This window comes from Pezoporus flaviventris, unplaced genomic scaffold, assembly GCF_033815535.1.
Source record: "Pezoporus flaviventris isolate CSIRO_AGI_PZ_B2104156 unplaced genomic scaffold, CSIRO_AGI_Pfla_v1 ptg000007l, whole genome shotgun sequence".
NCBI classification, from domain to species: Eukaryota; Metazoa; Chordata; class Aves; order Psittaciformes; family Psittacidae; genus Pezoporus; species Pezoporus flaviventris.
Genome location: NW_026892555.1, coordinates 41,337,598 through 41,362,773, shown reverse-complemented (window position 1 = coordinate 41,362,773; position 25,176 = coordinate 41,337,598). Strand labels below are relative to the sequence as shown.

The 25,176-nt window shown below is 37.0% G+C and overlaps 1 protein-coding gene and 1 long non-coding RNA gene across 7 annotated transcripts in view; one reads left to right on the top strand and one right to left on the bottom strand.

The window, feature by feature from the left end:
- The window catches only part of SNTG1 (syntrophin gamma 1), a 319,254-nt gene extending 304,084 nt beyond the window's left edge, over window positions 1-15,170 (top strand). For 5 of the 6 annotated variants that reach the window (XM_061448505.1, XM_061448504.1, XM_061448508.1 and 2 more), the window contains 2 exons: window positions 1,413-1,523; window positions 10,966-15,170. In XM_061448505.1, coding sequence (XP_061304489.1) covers window positions 1,413-1,523; window positions 10,966-11,124 — 270 coding nt within the window. In that variant the 3' untranslated portion in view covers window positions 11,125-15,170. The remainder of the gene's footprint in view (window positions 1-1,412; window positions 1,524-10,965) is intronic. The other variant, XM_061448506.1, reaches the window with a different exon arrangement.
- Window positions 1-25,176, bottom strand: part of LOC133266858 (uncharacterized) — a 392,292-nt gene that overhangs the window by 17,099 nt on the left and 350,017 nt on the right. The window lies entirely within an intron of this gene.

Sequence of the window (25,176 nt, the reverse complement as noted above, 5' to 3'; positions counted from 1 at the left end):
GGGAGCTCACCTGTCATATACACAAAGAAAATGAAAGTGGGGCTGAGATTATGGCTTTTTAATCTGCAAGAGGCAAATATATGGAGAGAATTTTGGAAAAACTAATTCTAAGACTTGCTTTGTGTACTGTGCACAGTTAAGTTACTGTCCTTTGTTTTTTTTTTTTCCCCTTTCAAGTTACTAAGACAAACACAGATAACTTTATTTAGCTTTCTGCAGGTTAGGGGTTTTTGCCAGTCATTAATTTAAAAAGATTAACACATTCTGAAGTAAAGGGACCTGCATAGATTTAGGATACTTGAAAAATTTTACCCCTCTTATTGTTTAAGTACATACTAAATCATTTATCAATATAGACAAAGGGCACCGATGGGAAGTGTCATCCTATACCATGGAAAGGAATTAGTTTACAAACACTCAGGCAAAAGAAAATGGAACAGCACCTCCTGCCTTAAGTTTCTGTGTTGTCCAATCCATGTGAAATTAATTTCTCCTCAAAGTATCAGCACATGAGTGCAGATGACTTTATGTGAAATACTACTGAAATCACAATGAAAAATGTTAGGGCTTCAAAATATCTGGAGGGTGGGGATATCTTTAAATGAGCCTGAAAAGACAGTAAAAAATAGCTCTTTTCCACTTCTAAGCAAAGTAGTTTGAAATGTTTTTTTTCTTACATAAACCCATATTAGATATAAAAAAGAAAGATGCATTTCTACCCAGCTGTAAATTTTATTAATTGTATGTTTATTCTGTAATGCAATCTGTTTTTCTTTTCAGCATGACACAATGTAATTCATAATATAGCTACATGAAATGCCACTGATATGCTTAGAATTAATGAATTGGTCATTCCTGAATTCCTGATTAGAGCTGTCATAAGTAAACTCAAAACGAGTTCTCATTACAGAGTTTCCTTTTGACATTTTATAATTTAAAAATGGATATTTGTTTTTATGTGAAATTCCCTATATGCTAAAACAACTAGATTTTTTAATATGGAAAGAAAAAGAGAGGACTTCTATGGCAGTTTTATCACTTCAGATGGAATGGGGAATCCACAGATCATCAGTGGGAAAAAAATCTTTGGAGTATGGCATGACAACAAATTTACTAATCCTCTCTTTTTTGTTTAATCAGGGTTAAATATAGATAAAGCAATTTCAGAGTAAATTTCAAAAATGTAGTCTTGACAGATCTGAATCACACACTGACAAAATATAGTACATCCATATGTGTACATATAGTACATATGAACATCAGACCACATAACTCTGAACTGATTTAATTATGTACCATGGAAGAGTTAAAGTTCCCTTGGAAGGAGATTGGCTATTTCTAATACAATTTTCAATGATAGCTACACTAAGTTGCTTGTATGGCTTTTTTATGTTTCTTTTTTTTTTCCCTAGGCTGTACTTTGGAGGTACAAGTTTTCCCAGCTCAAGGGTTCTTCAGATGATGGGAAGAGCAAAATCAAATTTTTATTCCAAAACCAAGATACTAAACAAATTGAAGCAAAGGTAAAAATAATGTATTGTGATTTTTGTACATTAAAAGCAGTTATCAAAGCATCTAGGGGAATGCGGTAATAAATAAAACTTAATTATTTAGTTTACTAATTAATAAATCAAAGCAAACCTGATGAATGAAAAGAAGAACAAAGAAATTTCAAGAAAAGAAAGCTGAATCAATTGCTTGGATTTTTGCTACTTGAAAGTCTTTTGAAAGGTGTAATTACATTAAAAATGATAAACCCCAGAACTTGCTATGTATGCATTTAGGCACAATTACCGACTCTCCTGTTTATCATTTTGACAAAGCTGGCTGAGAGTTTGACACTGTTTTTCACCCTATATTTTTATCATGAAGAAATGGTGCAAAATATATCCACAAGTCAACCTAGGACAAAATCCAGTAAAGATCTAAAATCTGTTTTTATTTCACAGGAGAAAAAAAAAAGTGTGGATTAAATACATACTCCCTTACAAGACGGAAGCTTTATGTCCGTGTCTAATTGAAAGTCAGTAAAGTTGTATTTTCCGTTGTGCTTTTGTTGCAAGAGCTAATACATGAAAACAGTAACCCTGAGAGGCTTAGTTCATAGAATAATAGAATCATAGAATAGTTAGGGTTGAAAAGGACCTTAAGATCATCTAGTTCCAACCCCTCTGTCCATGTCAACAACGAAGATGTTAAACAAGACCGATCCCAACACCGATCCCTGAGGGACACAGCTCGTTACTGGTCTCCAGCTGGACACTGAGACATTGACCACAACTCTTTGCATGCATCCAGCCAGCCAGTTCTTTATCCACCGAGTGGTCCATCCATCAAATTGATGTCTCTCCAATTTAGAGACAAGGACGTCATGTGGGACAGTGTCAAACACTTTGCACAAGTCCAGGTAGATGACACCAGCTGCTCTACCCCTGTCCATCAGTTCTGTAGCCCCACCATAGAAGGCCACCAAACTGGTCAGGCAGGATTTCCCCTTAGTGAAGCCATGCTGGCTGTCACCAAGCACCTTGTTGTTTCTCATGTGCTTTAGCATGCCATCCAGGAGAATCTGCTCCAAGATTTTGCCAGGCACAGAGGTGACACTGACTGGTCTGTAATTCCCCGGTTCATCCATTTTCCCCTTCTTGAAAATGGGGGTTATATTTCCTTTTTTCTGGTCATCGGGAACTTCACCTGACTGCCGTGATTTTTCAAATATGTTGGCCAGTGGCTTAGCAACTTCATTTGCCAGCTTCTTCAGGACCCACAGATGGATTTCATCAGGACCCACGGACATGTGCACATTCAGATTTTTAGAGGTGGTCTTGAAACAGATCCTCTCCTACAGTGGGTCCAAGGTCTTCATTCTCACTGTCCCTGCATCTGCCTTCCAAGACTTGGGTGGTTTGGTCAGAGCCTTTGCCAGTGAAGACTGAGGCAAAGAAGTCATTCAGAACCTCAGCCTTCTCCAAATCCTGTGTAGCCAGTTCTCACAAGAGCTTCCTGAGGGAAGCTTCCTGTTTTTTATTTGCTACGTACCTGTAGAATCCCTTCCTGTTATCCTTAACATCCCTAGCCAAGTTTATTTCTATTTATTTATTCTATTTAGTTTGATTTCTATCTTTTGAGAATAGGGCATTTACTTTCCCAGTTTGTGTGAGGAAAAATGATCTCCCAAGTTCTTTGAAAACTAGAAGTGCCTTAGAGTTTGGATCAAAGGTCTTTTAGACTAGGATCCCAATCTTTATGTTAACCTAAAGAGTAGTTTCTTGGCCATCTTTAAGCCTTGCTTTTGAAGCATGTGCTGTCCTATTTTTCCTGGTCATGTCAGAGAGAAAGTTGCAGAATGGATGTGGTAACTATATGGTTTCATGAGCCAAAGGAAAATTAGTAAAGAAATTGCTGGCAAAAAGGGCTAAATATGTACAGCATGATAAAGTATGTAAAGAAAAAAGGCATTGTGTCAGAGGCAGTCGTGAGTTTGAATGCAAATAGCCGCATTAAGCTCTTTATTATAAACACAGTCTTTCACATTGATCAATTTAGAAATAAAACTTTTTACTTTTCATTCATTTTCTTGGTGATCGAACAATACCAGTTATATCATGATCAAAAAAGTCAGGTAATGTTGTCTTTGGGAGGTGCCACAACATTTACAGTGAGCACTTTTTCCATTCCAATTTGTTCATATATGAACTATGTTGCTTAGTCTAAGAAATATAAATAAATTTGGCTATAAAATGAATGTCATTCTTGGGTCATATTTTTTCAACTTTGGTTAATTTAAAATTCTGTGGATTGTCCCCTTCAGTATCCTTTAAGCCTTTCTTGGATTTAAAGCACTATTCAGCATCAGAAGAGGTGGAACAATCTAGCCTCTATTTTTTGGACTCTAGTAACATTACAGAGTTAGAGGTATAACTATTTGCAGAACTCTTGAGTCATTAGGAAATGTTAATCAGATTTGCAGAAATGCTTGTAATGCCAGATTTCATGCATACTGTATGCAGGCTACATTTGGAATCAGATGACGGGAATTCTCTAAAACATCTGTTAAAGGTTGTGATGAATATTCATGGACACAGTTATCATCACCTGTTAAATGCATCTCTGTGCTTCAAATGGCCTGGGGACCGACTCTTGTAAGGGGAAATACAGTGTCACATTTTCTTTACATAAAAATAATTTTTGCCAGTTCTGTTACACAGGGAATATCAGCATATAGTGAGATGAGAGCTCACAGCTGAGAATGAAGCCAAACGCTGAAAAGTCATTGCCCCAGCATGTAAGGGCTCTTCAATTCTGCATTCCCAAACAGTAATGTGGAAGCAGGGAACGCTGATACAGTTTAACAAAGTAACTGGAACAGAAGGGTTAACTCTTCACAGTTAACACTAACCCACTCTATGCAGAACCTGTTACAGTGCATGCATACCTGATCTGAGACTCCTTCTTGTCTTGCCTCCAAGATGTGTTTTCCTCCAGCTCCAAATTTCAGCTATAGTACTGACAGAATGTGTTAATGTATATAATGTGCTATAATTCAGTTACCCCTTGCAAATGTGAGGTGGTCTGGCCTGTTTTGTTGTTTTGGGGTATTTTTAAACAATTTTGCTTTGGTTATGGTCTGCAGTTGGCTGAATATGAGCAGTGTTCCCAGGTGGCCAAGGCCAGTAACACCCTGACTTATATCGGAAATACTGTAGCCAGCAGGACTTGTGATCATCTGCCTGCATTTGGCACTGATGAGGCTGCAGCTTGAATCCTGTTTTCAGTTCTGGGCCCCTCACTGCAAGACAGACTCTGAGGTGCTGGAGCATGTCCAGTGTCCAAAGAAGAGCAGCAAAGCTGGTGAAGGGCCTGGAGTACAAGTCTCATGAGAAGCAGCCAAGGGAACTGGGGTTATTTAGTCTGGAGAAAAGGAGGCTCAGGGGAGACCTTATTGCTCTCTACCAACTGCCTGAAAGGAGGTTGTAGTGAGGTAGGTGTCCCTCTCTTTTCCCAAGTAACAAGAGGAAATTACTTCAACTTACATCAGGGGAGGTTTAGACTGGATATTAGGAAAAACATCTTCACCAAAAGAGTTGTCAAGCATTGGACAGGCTGTCTAGTGAAGTGGTGGTGTCCCCATCCTTGGCTGTGGTGGGGACACATAGATGTGGCACTTAGACTTGGCAGTGCTAGGTTAACAATTGGATTTGATGATCTTAAAGGTCTTTTCCAAACTAAATAATTCTATGATTCTACATAATTCTTTCCTGTACAAATATGAGTTATCAAAATCCAAATGCTTCCTGTCTTCTTTCATTTACAATGCTGTGCATCTCATGCCATCCCAGTAATGTTGATATGGCATGTTGTATCCATGTGATAATATCTTTTAGCTTTGAAACACTTATTTATTATCTAGAGAATTAAGAGTATCAGAGTGCTTAGATGTTGAATTTTGATCCAAAAGTTATTATTCTGGAAAACCATTCAGATTTGTATATGGACATTGCTTGAAAAAACAAGGAAACAAAAAAACAAACAAAAAATTATGGAACAGCATTTTATATTTTAGCAACTACTCCATGTTCTGGTGGAACATACAAAGATATCACTGTTAATTTTAGAAGAATATAAGAACAAATGCAGAACCATGTCCGTTAATCAGTCAGCTTCTGTTTTGTTTTCGAGAAACACACTTGCCACGAGAGTTTAGCTAATATTTATGTAATGCTGTCAACATTTTTACAGCATGTTTCATGCCTGACTTAACAAGATTCAAAATGGCATGCTCTGAGACACACAGCATGTGCTATGGATTTGGTTACAGTTTAACCACACACATTTCTTTTCCACTTGGAAATAATTTAAGATATTTAAACATTTGCATTATTCTGTCAGTTACTGTTAAAAATACTGCTTTTTACTAGAGACTTTGTATTGATGCTTTTATTTGGCTTCTCTGTAAATAATAGCACGTTACTATAAAGATATATAATGCAGTGTAAAAGAAGTGTCTCCTTGTAGATTTAAACAATTCCAGTCTGAAAAAATCTGAACAGTAATTACTATAGGTCACATCAGTAGGTCCATGGCAGGGTGTCTGGGTGCAAAGACCTAACTTTAAGGTTTCTAAGGCAAAGTCTATGTGGTTTCTGAGAAGAAAATCACTTAGGGGCAACATTAATCACCGATACCCCTTAGACAATCCAATCTGTAGGTTATTTCCCAGCTGTCACTCAGCAGGAAATATTGCACAAGTTTGCACGGTCAGACAGAATGTTTCTGATTAAGAGCTACAAAATAGAGCTGTTGGTTTGGCAGAATGTGGAACCTACATGTCTCCTTTGTTCTTACTGAGCTGTTGGGGTTGGGTTGAAAAAAACAAGCACAGAAGGGCAAAGGGCAAAGCTTTCTCCTTATCTGTAACACACAAAGGGATTCACTTAGGCACCTTCCTGCCTAGTTACCTATTTCCCTATTTGTTTAGCTACAGTTTAATGATGCAATAATATCTTTCCAGTATCACAGCAGCTTCCAGATGCTAATAACATAATCTCAAAACTGTAAGAAACTCAAGAGTCCTTTGCTGTTCTGTTTCACCTGGCTAAGTATCGGATCACTGCAATGGAAGGTGGTTTATATTTTTCTGACAAATATGAACAGTATTTTAAATCTATGAGAGATCCTGTTTCTTTATATATATATAGATGCTTCCAAACATAGGAATATGTCATGTATATAAAAATTATTATCAGTGCTGTGTTTCTTATTACATACAATTTCCATTTGAATTTTCTAAGTAAACACACCGGTGAGTAATTTCTGTGAACTAGGAGTTGCTGTGCCCTGTAAAACATATGTATAACTCGAAAGCTACACTTTGGTCTCTGTTTTCACCTTTCACCTGAACTTGCAGGACTTTTACACAGCTCAACAGTTTTGACAGGAAAACTCAGGCAAGGTCACACAGTTGTCCTGCATCAGGTTAGCTTTTGTTCACAAATTAGCTCAACTCCTAAGCTGAATGTTACAAAACTGAAATTAATTAAAAAATCAGCACATCAAGATGAAGATCCAGTCAATTTTCTTTGCCTATATGAATATGGAGAATTGAAGAGGGCAGAAAAAAAGTATTAGCAAAGGAAGAAGTGTAACTTCAAGGATTTATCATTAATACTTAATACTACCTTAATTGTAATTAATGTCAGTTAATTCATACTTGAAATTATCTTGTATAGAAGTCTAATCTAAAATAAGACAAATAGCCTAAATCACTGCTGTTGTGAAGGAAATGCCCACTTTCAGCTGTTACCAGGTGTCTTAATTGATGCTTGCACCATTTTCCAGACTGACATTTCTGCTTATTTCAAGTATATTCTCTAAAATAAAATTTTAATTTAATTGAAAGTTTTGTTGCATCTGTTAGAAGTCATTACCCTAGATGATTACTTTCATGTATCAAGTGTCTTCTGGTGAAAACATTTTTCCCCACGTCCTGCACAATTACAGCACATCAGTTCCTGCATTTTCTAGCATTAGCTAGAAATGTTTTAATGAGAAAATATCACCCTTTTGTGGACAATTTGTGTTGGGTATGGACATAAAAAGGTATTATGATAAGCATTTATAAGTAAAGTCTTGCAGCCAATGCAGCCACATTAAGAATTATGGAGACTGACAGATTAGAAACCGTAACAAGATGTGCACAGTTCATCTGCTTTTCTGAAAGTGATCCAATGTATAGAACTACTTAATCAAATGGTATTCAGTAGCTTATTTTAAACATACTTCAAGTTTACATTAGCATCTTTAAATGGGTTTTAAGTGCACCTCCTTAGGATTTTTACAGAGGGATTTCTCAGTTGCAGTGACTGCATTCTGAGCTCAGATTTCTGACCTGTGTAGGTTTGTGTGATTCAATTTTTAGTTTTTCCGTGTTCACGTCCTTCTTGTGTTGCTCACAGTACTCCAGGTGAAGTCTCAAGAAAGCTGAGTAGAGCGGGAGAATCACCTCCTTCAACCTGCTGGCCTTGCTCCTTTTGATGCAGCCCAGCATACAGTTGGCTTTCTGGGCTGCAAATGCACACTGCTGACTCAAGTCAAGATTTTCATCTGCCAATACCCCCAAGTCCTTCTCCTCAGGGCTGCTCTCAGTCCATTCTCCACCCAGCCTGTGCTTGACCTGGTGCTTGGCCTTGTTGAACTTCATGAGGTTTGCACTGGCCCAAGCCTGTCAAGGTCCCTCTTGATGGCATCTCTTCCCCCCCAGTGTGTTGACTGCATCACACATCTTGGTGTCAATTGGAAACCTCATCTGAAGCTGGTGTGCAATAGACAGAATCCTGCCTAGAAGAAAGTGTGTTCAGACAAGAGGATAAACAGATGACAAAGTATATACAGAAGCAACCAGGGGTGGTTAAGCATGCACAAAAGCTTGTGGGTTCCCCTCCATCTGTAGAGTAGATCCATGGGCAGCTAAAAGTGCAAGTTCCAGGAGAAGTGAGGGAATGTTTCATCTGTCAGCAGCTCTACATGAAGTCTTATCTGTACATTAAGCTTTCTTGTGATTAGGCTAATCTGCCAGGAAAGTCTTGTTCCTGATAGATCTTTTCCCATCGATCAGGCTCCTGTGAATTGAGCTGCAGCCATTAATCAGTCCTGTATGAGCTCACCATGTGTCAGTCAGCCTACTGTGCTTCACATTGATTGAATTTCCAGTTAAATATGCATGCCTACATTGAAATGGGAATAATGTTTCAGGGCAAATAGTAATCCATTATTTGATGATTTCTCAGAGTTCATCTTTGCAGTCAAAATAATTTCTTCACTGTGTTACTAACAGTAATCCAGCGGGACCTTCAGAGGCTGTTCTGTTGCTTCACTTGTTTTTCTTGAAGGTCCATTGAGCAATGCATCTTCCCAATGTGTTGCTGCTGCAGAAACACCTGTGATAACTGTTGGCAATTACCGGTCTAATGCACTGTGAAAATTCAGTGTCCAATAGGTATAATTATTACAGTAAGAACTTTCAGCTAATAAGGTTACCTAATTGACTCAAACAATTCTCAAACTGTAATATTTAATAGGCTTATCCTGTTGAGACCTAGAGGGAAATGTAGTCTTTCTACATGTAACAGATGGAATTGATACTATGAATATTTCACTTTTCCACTAAATATTTATTCTCTCGTCTTCAGCTTCATTTTTATTTTTACAAAGAAGGGTAATATTATATTAATAAAAAATTGTTAAAAGTAATTTAATTTTAATGACTGATAGTTCTTATTCTGAAATAGCTTCTATAATTCTTTGTTTCTTCATTTTGAATTTCCATTATATTCCTATTTATGATAAATTTTCTTATTCTGAAATTTAAGGAACTAAAAAAAAAACTTTGGCATAGTGATATAATTGCCCTTCTCAGAGTTTGAAAATCAGAATGTCTCTAGAGAGATTTTTTTTTTAAATGGACACAGATGGCAGGTTTGTGAAACTTGGCACAAACTTTATCTTCTTTATTGAGAATTGGTAGTTAAGGGATTTTAAAGAATCTCACGGGATGTTTAAAGAAGACGTTTTTAAAGAAGCTCATGGAAACTTTCTGAGCATGTCTGAAGGACATCTGCTTGTGTTGCAAGAGAGCTGAGCAAAGCTCTACCCATTCAGTACATCGCTGGACACTCTGTACCTGCAGCTGTCTGCTTTCGGGCAGTTGTTCTCCCTTGCATAAGAGTGATTTGTGGACATCTCTGTGAATTACATGAAGCAATATTTCCCTGGAAATCTCAAGAGGCAGAAAATTGCAGGTTAATGTCATTTTGAGACATATAGCTATTTTTTGTTGAATTTATAACATTATCAATATTCTTTAAATAAAAAAAGTAAAACCCTCAGCTCTTCACAGCCTGGAAATAGCAGTGCTGGACAGAAAGACAAACAGAATATACCACAGATATCTATTACTGTCTTTGTATTACAATGAAGGAATCAGTATAGGCAATGAATGAAAGCAGAAAGGTGGCAACTCTGCACTACCAACCTCATACTTAAATGTATTCAATTACCTCAGTATTTGCTTTCAAATAAACCAGATATTTATTGGTTAAATGCCAACTCCAAAAAAAATCATGGTGAAAACAGATAACCTAAAAAAGACTGATCATGTAAAGTCAAACACAAAGGAACAAATTCATATATGTTAAAAAATATATACATATATGGGGTTTATTTATGTCCTCTAAATGTGGTGTCTAAAAGGGTCCCACCTAGCCTAATCACATGCTTTGGTGCTTTAGAGGTTTAAAAGTAGAAAAAGAAGCAATTGTCTAGTATTGCTAATAAATTTAAAACATGGAGTCTGTTCCTTTTTTCAGTCCAGTTACATGTTACTGTTGAGAGGGTTACTTCTCAGTGAAAACAGATCACTATAGAGGAATAACACTGTGTGATCACAGCACTTTTTGAAAACTTGTCTTTTTTTGAGGGGGAGGGAGCACAGGTAAGATAATACCTACCAGTGTGAAGTGACGTGATGACGTGATGTGGAACTTGACATTATTAATCTTTGTGGGTGCGTTGTATATACAGTAGCAATTCAGAGATGTCTAGATTTATGATACAGTCCAATTTTTATCTAAATTAACCTGCAAAAGTGCCAGATTTGCATTAACCTGAGGGAAAACCAATATGTAGCATCACTTTCCTTCCCCTTTAGCTGGTAGGATCTCATACCTCTATGGAAGCACTTCTTAACTTAGAAATTTGACCATGTTAACCTCCAAACAATTACTTACTGAATGGGGATTGCTCAGTGTCCAAGTCCCTGTAATGGAGAATTGTCAGGCATGTTAAGGCAATTACATTAAACTATTAAAATCATTGCTATTTGAATACTGGTTCGTTCCTTGGTATATGTTTGTAAGGTGTTCTTTCTTTTTTTTTTTTCATGTTTAATCTTTTTATTTTCACTTCCAGGAGCTGGAATTTTCCAACCTGTTTGCAGTTCTTCACTGTATCCACTCATTCTTTGCAGCCAAAGTGGCTTGTTTGGACCCTTTGTATGTAGGCAGTCAAGCCACAGCTTCTGCTGCTCCCACAACTTCTGGTACTGGCAAATTAAAGTATACTACTTGACTTCTCACATGACAGCACTGCCATTTAACAAGATATAACAATGTATATTCATAAGATGTAGACCTTTGGTGAACCATGTACATGGAAACCAATCCTGGAGGCAAGACATCTTGCAGCATCAACAGATAAATGGTCATGTGGGATCATAATCCATCTCTGTTCTGCAAGACATCAGTATATAACCCTAGTTGAAACCCCAGAATAGGACGGAAATGCTTTTAGTATGATCTATTTCTACTTACATAGTGCTTTAAGCAACACTGGAAACAAAGGAATAAATGACAAAATGAAGCACTTCGGTATTTAATAAAATTTTCAAATTGCTGTAATAATACACAAATAGAATTGTCATTTTCCTGGTTTCAGATGTTTTTTATGACAATATACTAAACTCTGAGTATGAACTTAATACCCTATCATTATAAATGACATAAGAGCAAGCAACAAGCATATAGTACATGGTGACAAGGAGATAAGCATGAAAAGGCATTTATGTAAGTATCTCCTCAAACAAGAAAGCACTTTAAGCACTGTTATAAATCCATATTTGTGTCCATACATGGAGTCATGCTACTTTTCTCTGTTTTGTACTTTTAGTCTTAACAGTAACAGCAAGAAAGATGCAGCCATACTGGAGTGATAGGTTAAAAAACAAGTAAGCCAAGCCACAAAAAGCAAAATACCTTTCCATAAGTAAGTCCCTCTTCTTCAAGTAAAAATAATGTGATACGAATTCAATTTGAATAACAAATTAAGTGCAAGTGCATAAAGTATCATGTCTACTACTTACTTCCTCCTTTTTTTTTGTCAAGAACTAAATTCTGTAAATCTCATAGTCTTTGTTCACAATAATTAACTATTGAATTTGTTTCAGAGACAATCCATCTGATACCTTGTTTCCATGTTTAACCTTGTTTTCACATCATAAGTAGAACCTCTGTTCCACTCAGGCTGTCAACAAAAGAGATACTCTACATTATGCTTGAAAAATGAGTCCACCCTTTGAATGTTTTATTTTTTTATATATTGTTAGTAAAAGACAGGAATAAAATAAATAACTTGTAAAGAATAGATCACAGTGCATAATGTTAAGATTATTACATCACTCTTGACCAGACCATTTACTAGTTCTAGAATATCATTTAATGATGAAATCTGACAGAGCTGATAAATTTAAAATTAGTAACTTTATTTAAATATAATTTTGCAAAATAATTTAATTTTGGGCTATTACACACATAAGTGAAGATGGGAAAGTGGTGGGAGAATGTATGGGATATAGCTGAAGCAACAGAAAAGGTGAGGTATTTTGCCAGACATGATATGAGAACCTAAAAAACTGTAAGAGGAACCATTAGTGCAGCTATAGTATGTGCATAAATACACATAACATTTTAAATAATAATTTGTGGGGTTTCTCTTTATTATGTTGAAATAAAAACTTTTTTTTTCCTACCCCCACACACACACACTTAGACTTGTTATAAAAGCACATAGAAGGAAAGGGTTATGAGCACCATCTGCCTTGCTTAACAGAAAGGCTAATTCTGTCACATCTCTTTCTATGTAATAAGGTAATTAAAACTTCAAAAGTGAAGCCAGAGTAAAGCCTTTTCAAAATGGGAACAATTAAAAATGCAAGGCAGGGACAAAAGATGAATGAACTGTGAGGGAAAATCGTATTTCCTTTGCTTTGCTTTGCATTAGAAATACTTGGATTTATGTGTGTGAGAATGTCCTTGCCTTGAAGTATAGCTACTAGTTCCAAATAATCTGAAAATATATTTTCTAGAGACTCTTTTTATCACTTTCACATGGCCTTCACCATATGCTTGCTTCTTATTAGTACACCTCTAAGGGTTATACACTTGTTTTCCATGCTAAATACAGTGGAAGGATGTCGTAATCCAGCTATCAAATGCTTTAAGTGTCACCAAAATCCAACATTTTCATAGTCATCATTGTGTCTTTGTTTATATGAATTGTCCCTAATTGAGGGCATCACATCCTGGTCTCTGAATGACACATGAAACTACCATGGCTGTCCATCAGATCTTGAGTTTGCTCCTGAGAAAGTACAAACCCCAGATATTTTGAATCCAAAGCTATGGCAGTCTGAGGGGTTAAACAATGGTAACTCAGGCACTGACCTTTTCAAGAATGTATGTACTGGAAACAGAAATTTTGACAGAGCACTGACAACACTGAAAACAGAAGCCCAATACCTGTTAATGATAGTTCTTCTTCTCTGTGCTCCCTAATCATCTCCTTCCTTTTCTTGCATTGCTGTGGCATTTAGCCATCAGAGTGTTGGCATGTGCTAACACTTCAGTAAATGCTGTGCTTGTAAGAACAGAATCTAGAACTAATCAGCTGTCAGTTGAATGTTTTTCTTTCAGCTGTTGATGTTCCGTGCACAGTTGTACCACTGAAAGTGAGAGTTATTAATGGACATTTTTTAACGTGCTTAAATTAACATAACATTTACCCATACCAGTATTTATGTCATTCCAGATTGCTGCACATTAAGGGATTCTGTGATATGAAAGCCTCTCCCTCTCCTTTCTAAAAAAAATGCTCCTTCTGCAAAACTGAGCTAATGACATGAGCTTTTGGGACTTCACCAGAGTATCCTAAAGATCTCTGTCAAGTATTCTGTTTGTAGAACTGCTGTATTTATCAGTGAGACTTTTGTAACTGGGCATTAAATACACCACATGTAAAATACAAATATTAGCCCGTAAATTGATTTTGATTTCCTAAATCCCTATATTTCAAGGAGCTAAACTGGTGGGGGTTAATCAATATTTTTGTTTTCAAGAAAATAAAAGTAATGTTGTGAGAGTGCAAAACACAGTAGGCTTGTCTGCAGGTCAGCATTGGTTTGTAAATGCAGGAGGGTTTGTGCGCTGACTTCACAAAATATTAAGGGGTGAGTCTGCATCCAGGCTGTCCCTTTTAGAGGAAGTTGGTCATAAATTCAGTCCAAAGAGGAAAAAATTTTAAACTCTGCATTATAACTAATCCTGAAATAGCAAAATGTAATTTACAAACATGTTAAATGAGCGTATTTTTCATTTAAAGACCTACAGGAGATTCCCATTTAAACCATAATGAATTTAATATGTATATTTCAAAACCCAGGCTTTATGTTGCAGTCTCTCATTTCATACATAATGCATAATGAATAGAGGTATTCTGTAAGTCAATAGTTCAGTGACAAAGAAACCCCACAATTACAATGAGCTATTAGCTTTTGTTAAAAATCTGTAAGCAATTAAGAGAAAATTATTTAACAAACTCAGAAACCCAACCAACCCATGTCATAAAACGTAATTTGTTCTCTTTATGTCATGATATTCTTAAATAAGTTTAATAAAAACAAATCTTTATAATACTGTGCCTATTGAAGTGATGTCATATGGTATACCAAAAAATGTGTACTCTTAAGTATAACTTAAGATAACTTGTTTTATCATGGAAATTTTAGATGATTTGACCTTCACAGAGCTCACCGTATGCTAAATTATGGTGTTAGCATCATTTTGTTATGAAAGTGTTACTGATTTGAATATGTTATTCTGGATTGCATCAGTGAATGAATACTTTTCATTTCTTTTGTCTGTTTAAAAATACAGTTCTCAATTTCTAAAAGAGCTTTGCATACCAGTAGCATGAAGGCACCTTTGAAATAAAAATTAGCATATTTTTAGATGTTGGCAATTTTATTTTGTTAAGTGCAACAAGAAGTCTGTGGAGACAAACTAGTTGTAAGGAGTGGGTTATTTTTTAAAACCAATAATTTGAAGTTTTATCTATTCAAAGTAGAATTCATGAGAATGTAAACCAATAGTATATAGTACCAATGTGTTTTGAGATGACAATGATGAGAAATGTTATTTTCCAAATGAGTCCTTGATTCCACAAAAATATATTTATTTACTTTGTGCTTATAGACTTTATCAGAATATTTCAAAGTGGACAGTTAAACACAAGTCGGTAGTTGTCAATACTGCAGCCTGTTACGTTAAATGTGATTTTGTTTATTCACTGCCTTAAGATGTTTCTTACACCAAACAAAATGTTAAAAAGGCTAAAGATCTTGTGAATGTACAGTTTCTGCCCTTAGAAATTCAGCAGCTTTGCTACATATGGTCCCAGTACCCTCAAATATTCCCTACGCCAAAAAGAAAGGCCAGTTTTTATTCTACTTGGTAAATAAATACCAGGGACCCTTTTGGAAAATGTAATTTTATTAATATTAAACAGTAATTCTTTCATTGCACTTTCCATTTCCTTGCAGTCTCTGGTCTCTGAAAAAGTGTAGTGTCTGAAAAAAGTTTAAGCTGATTTTAAAGTGTTCAACCTCAGGCAATTATGAGTCCATACCTTGGACTCACCAGTTCTGCGTGATGGGGAGCATAAGAGACTCACTGAAGCTCCTGAAATTTAAGTACCTGTCCTAGATGCCTAAGGCAGGACTTGAGGCTCTCAAAAGGGAAGTGCAAGGCAAAAATGTAGCTTAGGATCTCTGAGGGTGCATGCATGTGTCTCTCTCTAAGGAGCTAATGGTGCTTCTACGTTAGCATTTTCATTTTATCAGGAATGTGCTTTTGAAGCCAGGTTCCTGCCTGCTGCCACTCACTGTGCTATTCTTCGTATCACAGAGTAGTCTATAAGCATGTGAACTGGGTTTTTAGGATGAAACTAGACAACCATCACACCTGTAGAAGTTCCATGTCCTGATGGATTTTCAGACCATGTAGCCCAACTGTTTGAGTCCAGAGGAAAAAAACCCTCTGAGATGCAAGCAGTGAAAGTGCCAGCTTCTAGTGCCAGCTGTTTCTCTGTCCTCGGTGGCTGCTGCTGGTGCACTGTGGGTTCTTGAAAGACCCTAGAAACCCGAGCACCACTGTGTAGCCTGCCAGAGCTTAGTGCCTGAAGGGGGATGCTGCAGCAAGAACAAAGTGAAGCTGACAAAGGCTGGTAGATGTCCAGGACAGGTTATTCTCCATCACCTTCTTTCCGTCACTACACCAGGACAGTAATGACTGCCAGCAGGCCACCCCATGCTAGTTAGCCTTCTCCCTGCTGCCTATTTCCCCCTGTCTACCACAAATAGACTCCTGAATATTTGCTCTGAGGTCCCAAGCTACTTCCCTGTCCCCTCACCCCCTTTGCTCAGATAGACAGCAAAACTGTGCTCTCGGCTATGTGACAGGCTCTCTAAACCTCTTAACAGCCAGAGGATAGTACTAAGGATTATGGCAAGGGCATCCATGTACTGGTAAGAGTGCTTCAATATGTGACTAACATTCAGGTTAAAGCAAATAAAGTCATATCTGAGCTTAAGTGCTTTCCTCACCTGGGGAGTTCTTAAGTGCAATTTTAGTGCTTTCCTGGAATATTTCTACTTGCTTGGCTCCATTTTCAGGAAGTTTAGCAGAAACAGCAGTTCATATTCTGTTAGAATCATAGAGAAAAGTATAGGAATACTGGAGCTAAAATAAATTTCTGTTTGGATTCTGTATATTATTACAGTACATTACATAATGTGTTAAAATACATTGAAAAATGTAAAACCTACTCAGTTTTCACCATGGTATACATGACTTCCACTTTCAACAACTTTCTCCACAAGGATCCCAACTATATATTACAGAAACTCTTTTATTATTCAGTATATACTAATATATAATACATAGTGTGTATGTGCGTATGTGTGTGTGTATGTATATATTAGTATATACTAATGGAAGATATTCGGTATATATTAAGGAAAGCTACGTATTAGACACAAGTATAAAACAGAAGCATAAATCCATGAAGCTTTACATTTAAAAACTGAATCTTATAATACTATAAAGAAAAATATGTATATTAGTTAAAGAAATGGCTATTTTTGCAGAATATGCACAATCTGGATATACCACAATAAACCAATAAACATTAATCAATTTACTATTTCGTACCTCCAGGATTTTTGATTTTTAAATTATTCTTATCCCTTTAGCATATTTGCAAAATGTGTCATAAGTTTTAATTTGTTATGGATAAAAATAACTGCAAAAATGTAATAGAAAGTGCTATATATTTTATAATTATTAAAATTTAAGAAAAATATTCAAATTATTTATTTCATTTTTAGTTATGGTTTTGTGGTTGTTTGTAATATGTATTTGTGACAAGCATAAGTCACCTAGTTGTTTAAGCTCATTAATGTACCACTAATAAAATGCTATCTTCTGTTTTGGTTTTGTTATGCTTCTTTTTGTAATGGAACATAACAGAAAAAAATAGAAAATAAATATTTTTTAAGTAATCTTTTGCATTCAGTCATACAGTGTATGAGTTTTATATCATTGACAGCCAAGTCCATTGAAAGCCAAGTCTGAGAGATCGAGAAAATAATTGAAGAACCTGGGATGGTAAAGTTATTTCCCAACACTATATTCAACTGTTATTTAATAGAAATTACTATGATTCCTTACTTGTATGATCATTTCCACAAGGCATGTCATCCACTGAATATCTTGACTAGGATATTGGAAATATCCACCTCTTCGCTGGCTAGGAAACTCGCCTACAACCAGATTATTTTACCACACGAGTACCAGATTAATTTCTCACTGACTTTTAATTGCTTGCTGTTGCTCAGAGTGAACTTGGTCCTGATATTACAGTGTTTGAGGGTATTTAGGGGTACATCTTTGCAATCAAATAAGAATCAAATGGTACTACAACTATTAGAACAAAACCAACATATTTTATCTTTTTGTCTAACTGAGGGAAGAGATGCTAGAAGATATGCTGTAAATCAAAAGATAAATTTAATTTGTTACTAGAAGAAATATGGGGGGGTGGGAAATCTGATTTCAGAAAGAGCCAATGAACTTCAGAACATTTACACTTGCATCACTGGTATGGTGAAAAGGAAATACTGCTTGGCCCAAGTGATTATGGTTATAGTTATGTACAGTCTGGAGATGATTTAGAACTCAAGAGGCCGTAAGCAGAGATTTATTATTTTTCCTAAAGCACACAGCTTAGAAGCAGTAGCATCTGGAAGAAAGTAAGTGTCAGCACTGCCACTCCATACCCGCTGATTTGGCCTTGCAGAATTGTGACATAATAGTGTTTTACCTGATTTCTATTTTTCTGGACTACTTAAGGTGCAACCTGAACCTTTTTCAGACATTTTTTATGTGAAGTAGAGGGCTAGAAAGATGCTTAGATTGTCATGTGAAGATATCTCTTGAAACTGGGTGTTTAAAAGAAGCAAAAAAAGACTCCATTGAGTACCATGATCTTCAGTGAAAAAATCAAGAGAGAAACTTCTTATGCAGCCAGATCCAAACTCTCACCTTTTTCTTTTGAACAGATATAAAATCCTTTAAGCTAGATGTCTTTTTTGTTTGTTTTGTTTTCTTTTTTTTTTTTTTTCTTTTTCCAGTTTTTCTTCAAGTGGCTAGTGAGGGAAGACAGAGGTCTCAAGCATCAAACCCCTTCACTAAAGCAAGGAAGAGAGGCAGTGGTGTGGTTGGCTGTGGTCTTTGCACTGCAATACCACTGAGTGCAGGAAAAGCTCAAATCAGGGCAACATTACAAACAACTTATGTTCTGCTCACATCAGAAGACAAACATTTGAAAGAAGCATGAACTTAAGGTCTTCCATCATTTCACTAGAAACAGGAGCTCGGAGTATGGTTAACATGGAAACTCAAAGGCAAAGAGAACTCATGTGGCTCATGTGACTGGGAGCAGTTTCACATGGGACTCCCTCCTGATGGGGAGGTCAAAGGCCCCACTCCTAGTGTTGTATAACAATGATCTGAGCTGTCCAAGAGGATGAGGGGAAACTAGTGACCTACTGTGAAGGACCAAGTGGCTTGTCAAATAGTAGGAAAATGTTAAGAATATAAATTTAGCAAGAACAGAATGAGTCACTGAAGCTTATCCAGCTTCCTCAGGCAGTCAAATCATATAACCCCTATCACCATATAAAGCCCTTTCACAAATGTTTAAACTTAATTTTGAAAGTAATTAGACTTTTTGGCCCTCTTCCTTTTATTGGAAAGCCTTCTGGAATCTCACAGCTCTGATGGTTTGAAACTGTCTCCTAATTTCCAGCCTAAACCTATCTGTAACTAGTTTATATCTATTTGATTTTATGCCAGCATTATCCCCTAATTTAAATATTTTTTGTCAGCCCTAGTGTCAGTCCCCCCTTTCCTCTCTTCTCCTAGATATATTTAGAGCAAGTAATCATATGCCCTGTCAGCTTTCATTTTGCCCGAATGCACAAACCGAGCTCATATAGAAGCCTATGCAGTGCAGTGAAATATGGTGCAGACATTCCTGAGCTACTGCTGACTCTATGATATGTCTACCTGTTGTGCTGCAGCAATACCAGCTCAGGGCCAGAAGCAGCTCATCCACTTTAATGCAGTTTAAGATAATAAATACAGCCCATCAGCACCACACTGTGATACACTGCTTCTGGAGCAGATCAAGTCCATGGCAGCTCAGGGCTTTGTGCAGTGTTCTTCATTGCTCAGTGCAGACATTTGCTAATCCGGTTTCCTGGCTTGTTTCCATACCATCGTAATAGGATGCAGTCTTAATCTAAATCTGCGCCAATTTGACTTTTCTCCCTGACTGTGACTACTTCTGAACCTTATACCTCTCTCCAGATATGCTCTCCCTTATGTCCTGCCCTGTGGCCATATTTGTTGACTGTCTGAGTTATTTCCATGGCCACATCACAGTGGTGACTCACAGGCATTTTGTGAAAAGCTAGTATATCATGGACCTACGTATTCTTCCAGTCATGTGATCAGCTCTCAGCTCATCAGTAATGAGGATGGGGTATAGGAACAAGCCAGTTTATGACTCAGAAGATAAACTAGGAGTCTTTATCTGCCACCCTTTCCCCCCATTATGGGGAAGAGGATGCAGGGAGAAGTGAGCCATTATTTTAAGAGTTAGCTTTCAGTGAGACAGCTCCAAGGGTTGTGAGAGTAAAAATGCAGATTTGGATGCAAATATTTTTTTCTAGGAGACAGGTTAGAGAATTTATATGCCAGTCCTCCCCTTTCCACATCTTCTGGCTTCCAGACATGACTAAATGGAAGAAAAAAAAAAAAAAAAGCCTTGTAAAGGGCAAAGGAAAAAGAATGAAAGGCTTATAGGAAACCTTTCCTTTATGGTCTTCCAGAGGTAAAATATCTCCAGTATTTATCAAGTCCTTTTCCATCTTTGCAATCAGACAGTTTCTGAGTGACTAATGTTTTTGGTTGGGACAGAACTCCAATGCCAAAATCAGCACTATATTCCATATATTTATTTCTGTTTGGGCCAGACAAATTATGTTGTTCAAAGCCAATTCTCACTTTAGGTGAGCAGTGGTTTTTTTGGAACACAAATACACAACAAAGAATTTTAAAATTTTCAGTGGGTGGGTTGCTCTATTTTTTGTTCTGTTTTGTTTTCTTTTTAAATATGAGCAGATGAAGCTCAATGAATTGATAGCACATTTTTTTAAAATGTCTGAAAAGAAGGCTTTTATGTGTTTTCCTTATCAAGTCATCCTTTTTATGAGCACCCCAAGCAGCAACATTTGCTGATGTTCACAGTATTTTTGTAAATGTGGTTCTAGAGGTATGGCCAAATAATGACAGTAAAAGGCTTAGTGCAAGTTATGCAAGAAATATTGCCTTAGCTTTTCCCTTATGGCCCTGTATAACTTTTCTGCATGCCATTTTTCCTCTTTGGGTAGATCAGCTCTCTCTTTGCTGTTGTAGCTTAAATTGGAGTAGAAGCTAAATTAAGCAGGAAAGTGCTTAGAAGGCACACAGGAAAAAGAAACAATCAGGGAGCATGAAGGGATAGCATTAATTGAGGAACTGTTTACTCCCTCTGTGGGATGATGACAGTTTCCTAGATATTAGCAAAACTAAAGTCAAATAAGTTTTCTGTTCACTGCTTTGTTTTTGCAAACCAAAAGCAGTGAATAGAAATGGTGAAATATTCTGTTGACTTGCATGTAAGCTGGAGGTGACTGGCAATTACATTTAAGAGGGATGTAAAAAGGGGATTGCAGGACCATGTCTTTAAATTTTATGGTGTTTCAGCCTTTAAAGTTGGCAGAGAAAACATTAATAATGAATAATATTCTCTCATGCTTCAATGAGCATATTAGGAAAAGAAATAACAGTTGTACTACAAATACAGATTCTGTTCTTTCTGTGGATAACCGAAAACAATTTTCTTAACTATGTTTTAATTTTGTGGCCGTGGTTTTTTTCCTAACGTGAAATGCACTAGTCTCAGAGTCACTTTCTTGGACTGGAAGATTTTCTTGTTTTTTTTTTTTTTTTGCAAGACCATATCCCACTGTGTTTTCTAACATTTACATTTCTTCTCCTATGATCCTGTGCTTGCTTGAGGTAGCCCAACATAATTCTTAAACCAGAGTGCATTTATTCTGATATTACCAAAATGCTTTATAAAAAGTAGGGGTTATAAGTTGTCATACAATTTATATGCCTGTTTTCTTATTTCCCTCCTTTCCAAATGACAATCAGATATGGCTTTAATGGATGGACTGAGGGACCTGGAAAAGATGAAGAAGTGGACCCATGTGAATCTCATGAGGTTCAAAAAGGCCAAATGCAAGGTCCTGCACATAGGTTCGGTCAATCCCCTCCATTAGTACAGACTCTGGGATGAACGGATAGTGGAGAAGTACTTGGGGTTACTGGTAGATAAAAATGGGGTGTGAGCCAGCAATGTGTGCTTGCAGCCCAGAAAGCCAACTGTATCCTGGGCTGCATCACTAGAAGCATGATCAGCAGTTTGATGGAGGTGATTCTCTCCCTCTACTTCGCTCTCATAAGACTCCACCTGGAGTAGTGTGTCCAGCTCTGGAGCCCTCAGCACAGGAAAGACATGAACCTGTTGGAACAGGTCCAGAGGAGGGCCCCAAAAATGATCAGAGGGATGGAGCACCTCTCCTGTGAAGACAGACTTAGAGAGTTTGGGTTGTTTAGCCTGGACAAGAGAAAGCTCCAAAAACACCTTACTGCAGCCTTTCAGTACTCAAAGGGTACCTGTAAGAAAGGTGGGGACAAACTTTTCAGTAGATCCTGTTGCAATAGACAAGGGGTTTTGAACTAAAAGAAGGTAGGTTTAGACTAGATATAAGGAAGAATTTATTTTTATAATAAAGGTGGTGAAACACTGGAACAGGTTGCCCAGAGAGGTGGTCCCTGGAAACAGTCAAGGTCAGGCTGGATAGGATGCTGAGCAACCTGATCTAGTTGAAGATGTCCCTGATTGTTGCAAGGTGGGTGGACTAGGTGACCTTTAATGGTTCCTTCCAACCCAAACTGTTGATTCTATGATTCTATGACAATGTCACTGTTGGTCATAGGAAGTCCTAACTAATCCACATACACTGTTACTTTTCTATATGTATCTGGGCAGATTCTTTCCAGTCTGGATATCAAGCCATAGCCCTAGACAATGTCCCTTTGAATAAGACACAAAGACACAAAGGTGTCTTCACTGTTTCATTTGTGTTGGCAGGCTTTTATCCCCCATCAGGCCAAACCAATTCCATAAGTTGACAGAGGGCAGAGGCATCAAATCTAATAGTTCTGGCATTATCTCTTAATGACCCTTTTGTGGGCTATTGTGAGTCATCTCCTATTTTCTGCTCAACCCATTGCAGCCAGTTCCAAGTAAGAAGCACTTAAGCAAAAATATTTGTATAAAATCCACTAGGTCAGCCTACAGCATTATCAAATTATTTCAGAGTAGCTCTAGGTGAGTCACAGCAACAACAATGCAATGATGAGTCCTGCAGAAATCAATAGCTCTCTGCATCTGCTCAGCAATCTGTATAAATTGACATTGTACACTCTAGAACTGGGGGCAAAATTAAAAGTTATATGTGAAGAATTACTTTAATCTTACATTTGATCTTTAAAGTGTAATAGTTCATCAATCTTTTAGAGGTCAGTAAGAGTCAACCAAGGATAGCTGCTGCAGTACAAGGTTTTAAAAGATTGTTTAGCGTGCAGCAGTATCTCCCTCTACAAACAAGATGGATTTCTGTCCAAGGGACCATTTAAGGAGTGTTTGAAAGAAGGGTTTGGATGCCTTTTTTCTCCTCAGAATGTTTAACTGTAGATTTTGAAACCAACAAATCTTCAAGAATACGCTGCTTCTCAGACAAAGGGCTTCCTGGGGTGTGGAAGAAAGACTCCCATGTTGTAAAAAGCAGTTATTTACTTCTGCCTACTGTTCTTTTCCGTATGCATATTGCCAAGTAAACCTCTATAATGCTGCAAGTGAGTATACACTGCACTATTATGCTAAATGATATTGTATTGTACCATAGCATCTTATATTGCCATGATTTTCAGGACATATACAACATCATATATAATAACAACAATGTGGAATGATAGTAAATGTTGAAGTTTCATATTGTCTTTAAGTGTGTATCAGTGGCAAACAATGTAAATGAGGAAGAAAATTTTTTGTAGTCTTCACCAAGGTTATAGAAGTTGACCCAGAAGACAGGATCCTGAACTCAGGATTTGAGCTTCTGCTATAGAAAAGTGTGTGGGACTGTAAGCCACGAATCAATTGGATTTCAGTTTGGGAGAAAATCAATTTAATTAGCTAAGTATGTCATGGGATCATATAGTGATCACATAGGAATAAAAATTATGTATTAATCTGTAAGTGGATTCATTAACAGAAAATGCTAGGGGACTACATTTTTAGCAGTAAAAGTGATTTTGCCAATTTGGCAAGATAGTGCTGCAAAAGTACTTATTTCTTATTCACTTTTTTTTTTTTAAGTTTAATTTTAATAAATAGCGTCATATCTATACCATCGAATGTAATGGTAATAGTTTGACATATTCACATCATACCAATCTTTGCAAGCAAGCCAGAAATTTAATGTGATTTCACATACTGTCATGTCCCCCTTGTAAAAGGGGAATATGACAAATCTTATGACTTCAGTGGAATACAATTCCCTTCAAGTTTTCAGTATATTTTCAGGATAAGTGTGTCTGCTTTTTGAGACCTTTATTATGAAGTGATAGAAAAAAACACTCAGGGTAGTCAGACAACAAATAGAAAGTTTCTCAGCAGAATTGATGCTGGTGATGTAAGTGAAGTGATGCTAGGGAATATTGTGGGCACTAGATCTGAACTGTTTTCACTATTCTATCATTATGGTCTTATACTCCTACTTATGTTGTTAAATTATTAAAACAAACCCTGGCACGTATGTAGTCCAGGCAGTCTCCACAGCAATTTGAGGGGGGATCACAGGGTAAGCACTGAACAGAACTATTTGCCATAAGGGGATGGAATGTTGTCCTCTTCTTCAGGGTTGGAGAGTGCAGCACTATGTGTGAGGGCTATTCCATGCCAGCTTATTTCAGTGCCAGAAAACTGTATTGGGCATGTTTAATTTAGTAGGATAGATGTAGCCTTGGGGGCCTTTTCCTGTGTATTAAAAGAAAATCACTTCAGAAATCAAAGGCTTAATTAGAACCAAGGCATTAGTTTAATTTATCCGTGCCTACTGATATTTTAATGTGTTTACATAGTAAACCAGTAGCTGCCTGGTCATTGGTTTGCATTTATAATACGACTGTTACTGTCAGGGCTTACAACATGTCTGCTATTATGAAAAAATTGGGTCATATATTTCTTGTGGGGAATCACACAAGTTTTGAGTTTTCTCTCTCCTGCTGCTTAAGTGGCACTGAAATACTATAGCAATTCAGGTACATCAAATATGCTTGAAAACAAAGAGTATGAAGAGAAGGAAGGGACCCAGGACTTAGAAGGGTCTGTTTCACCCTTCTGGAAGATGGAGCTGCCAATATAGTCTGCTTGGGAACAAATAAAGCCTGCTGTCCCAGTGGAACAGAAGATAAATAGCACTGCAGATGGCTCTGATAACTGCTACCTTACCAGACTTGGGATATGATAGAAAAATAATGCAATCATGGTGTA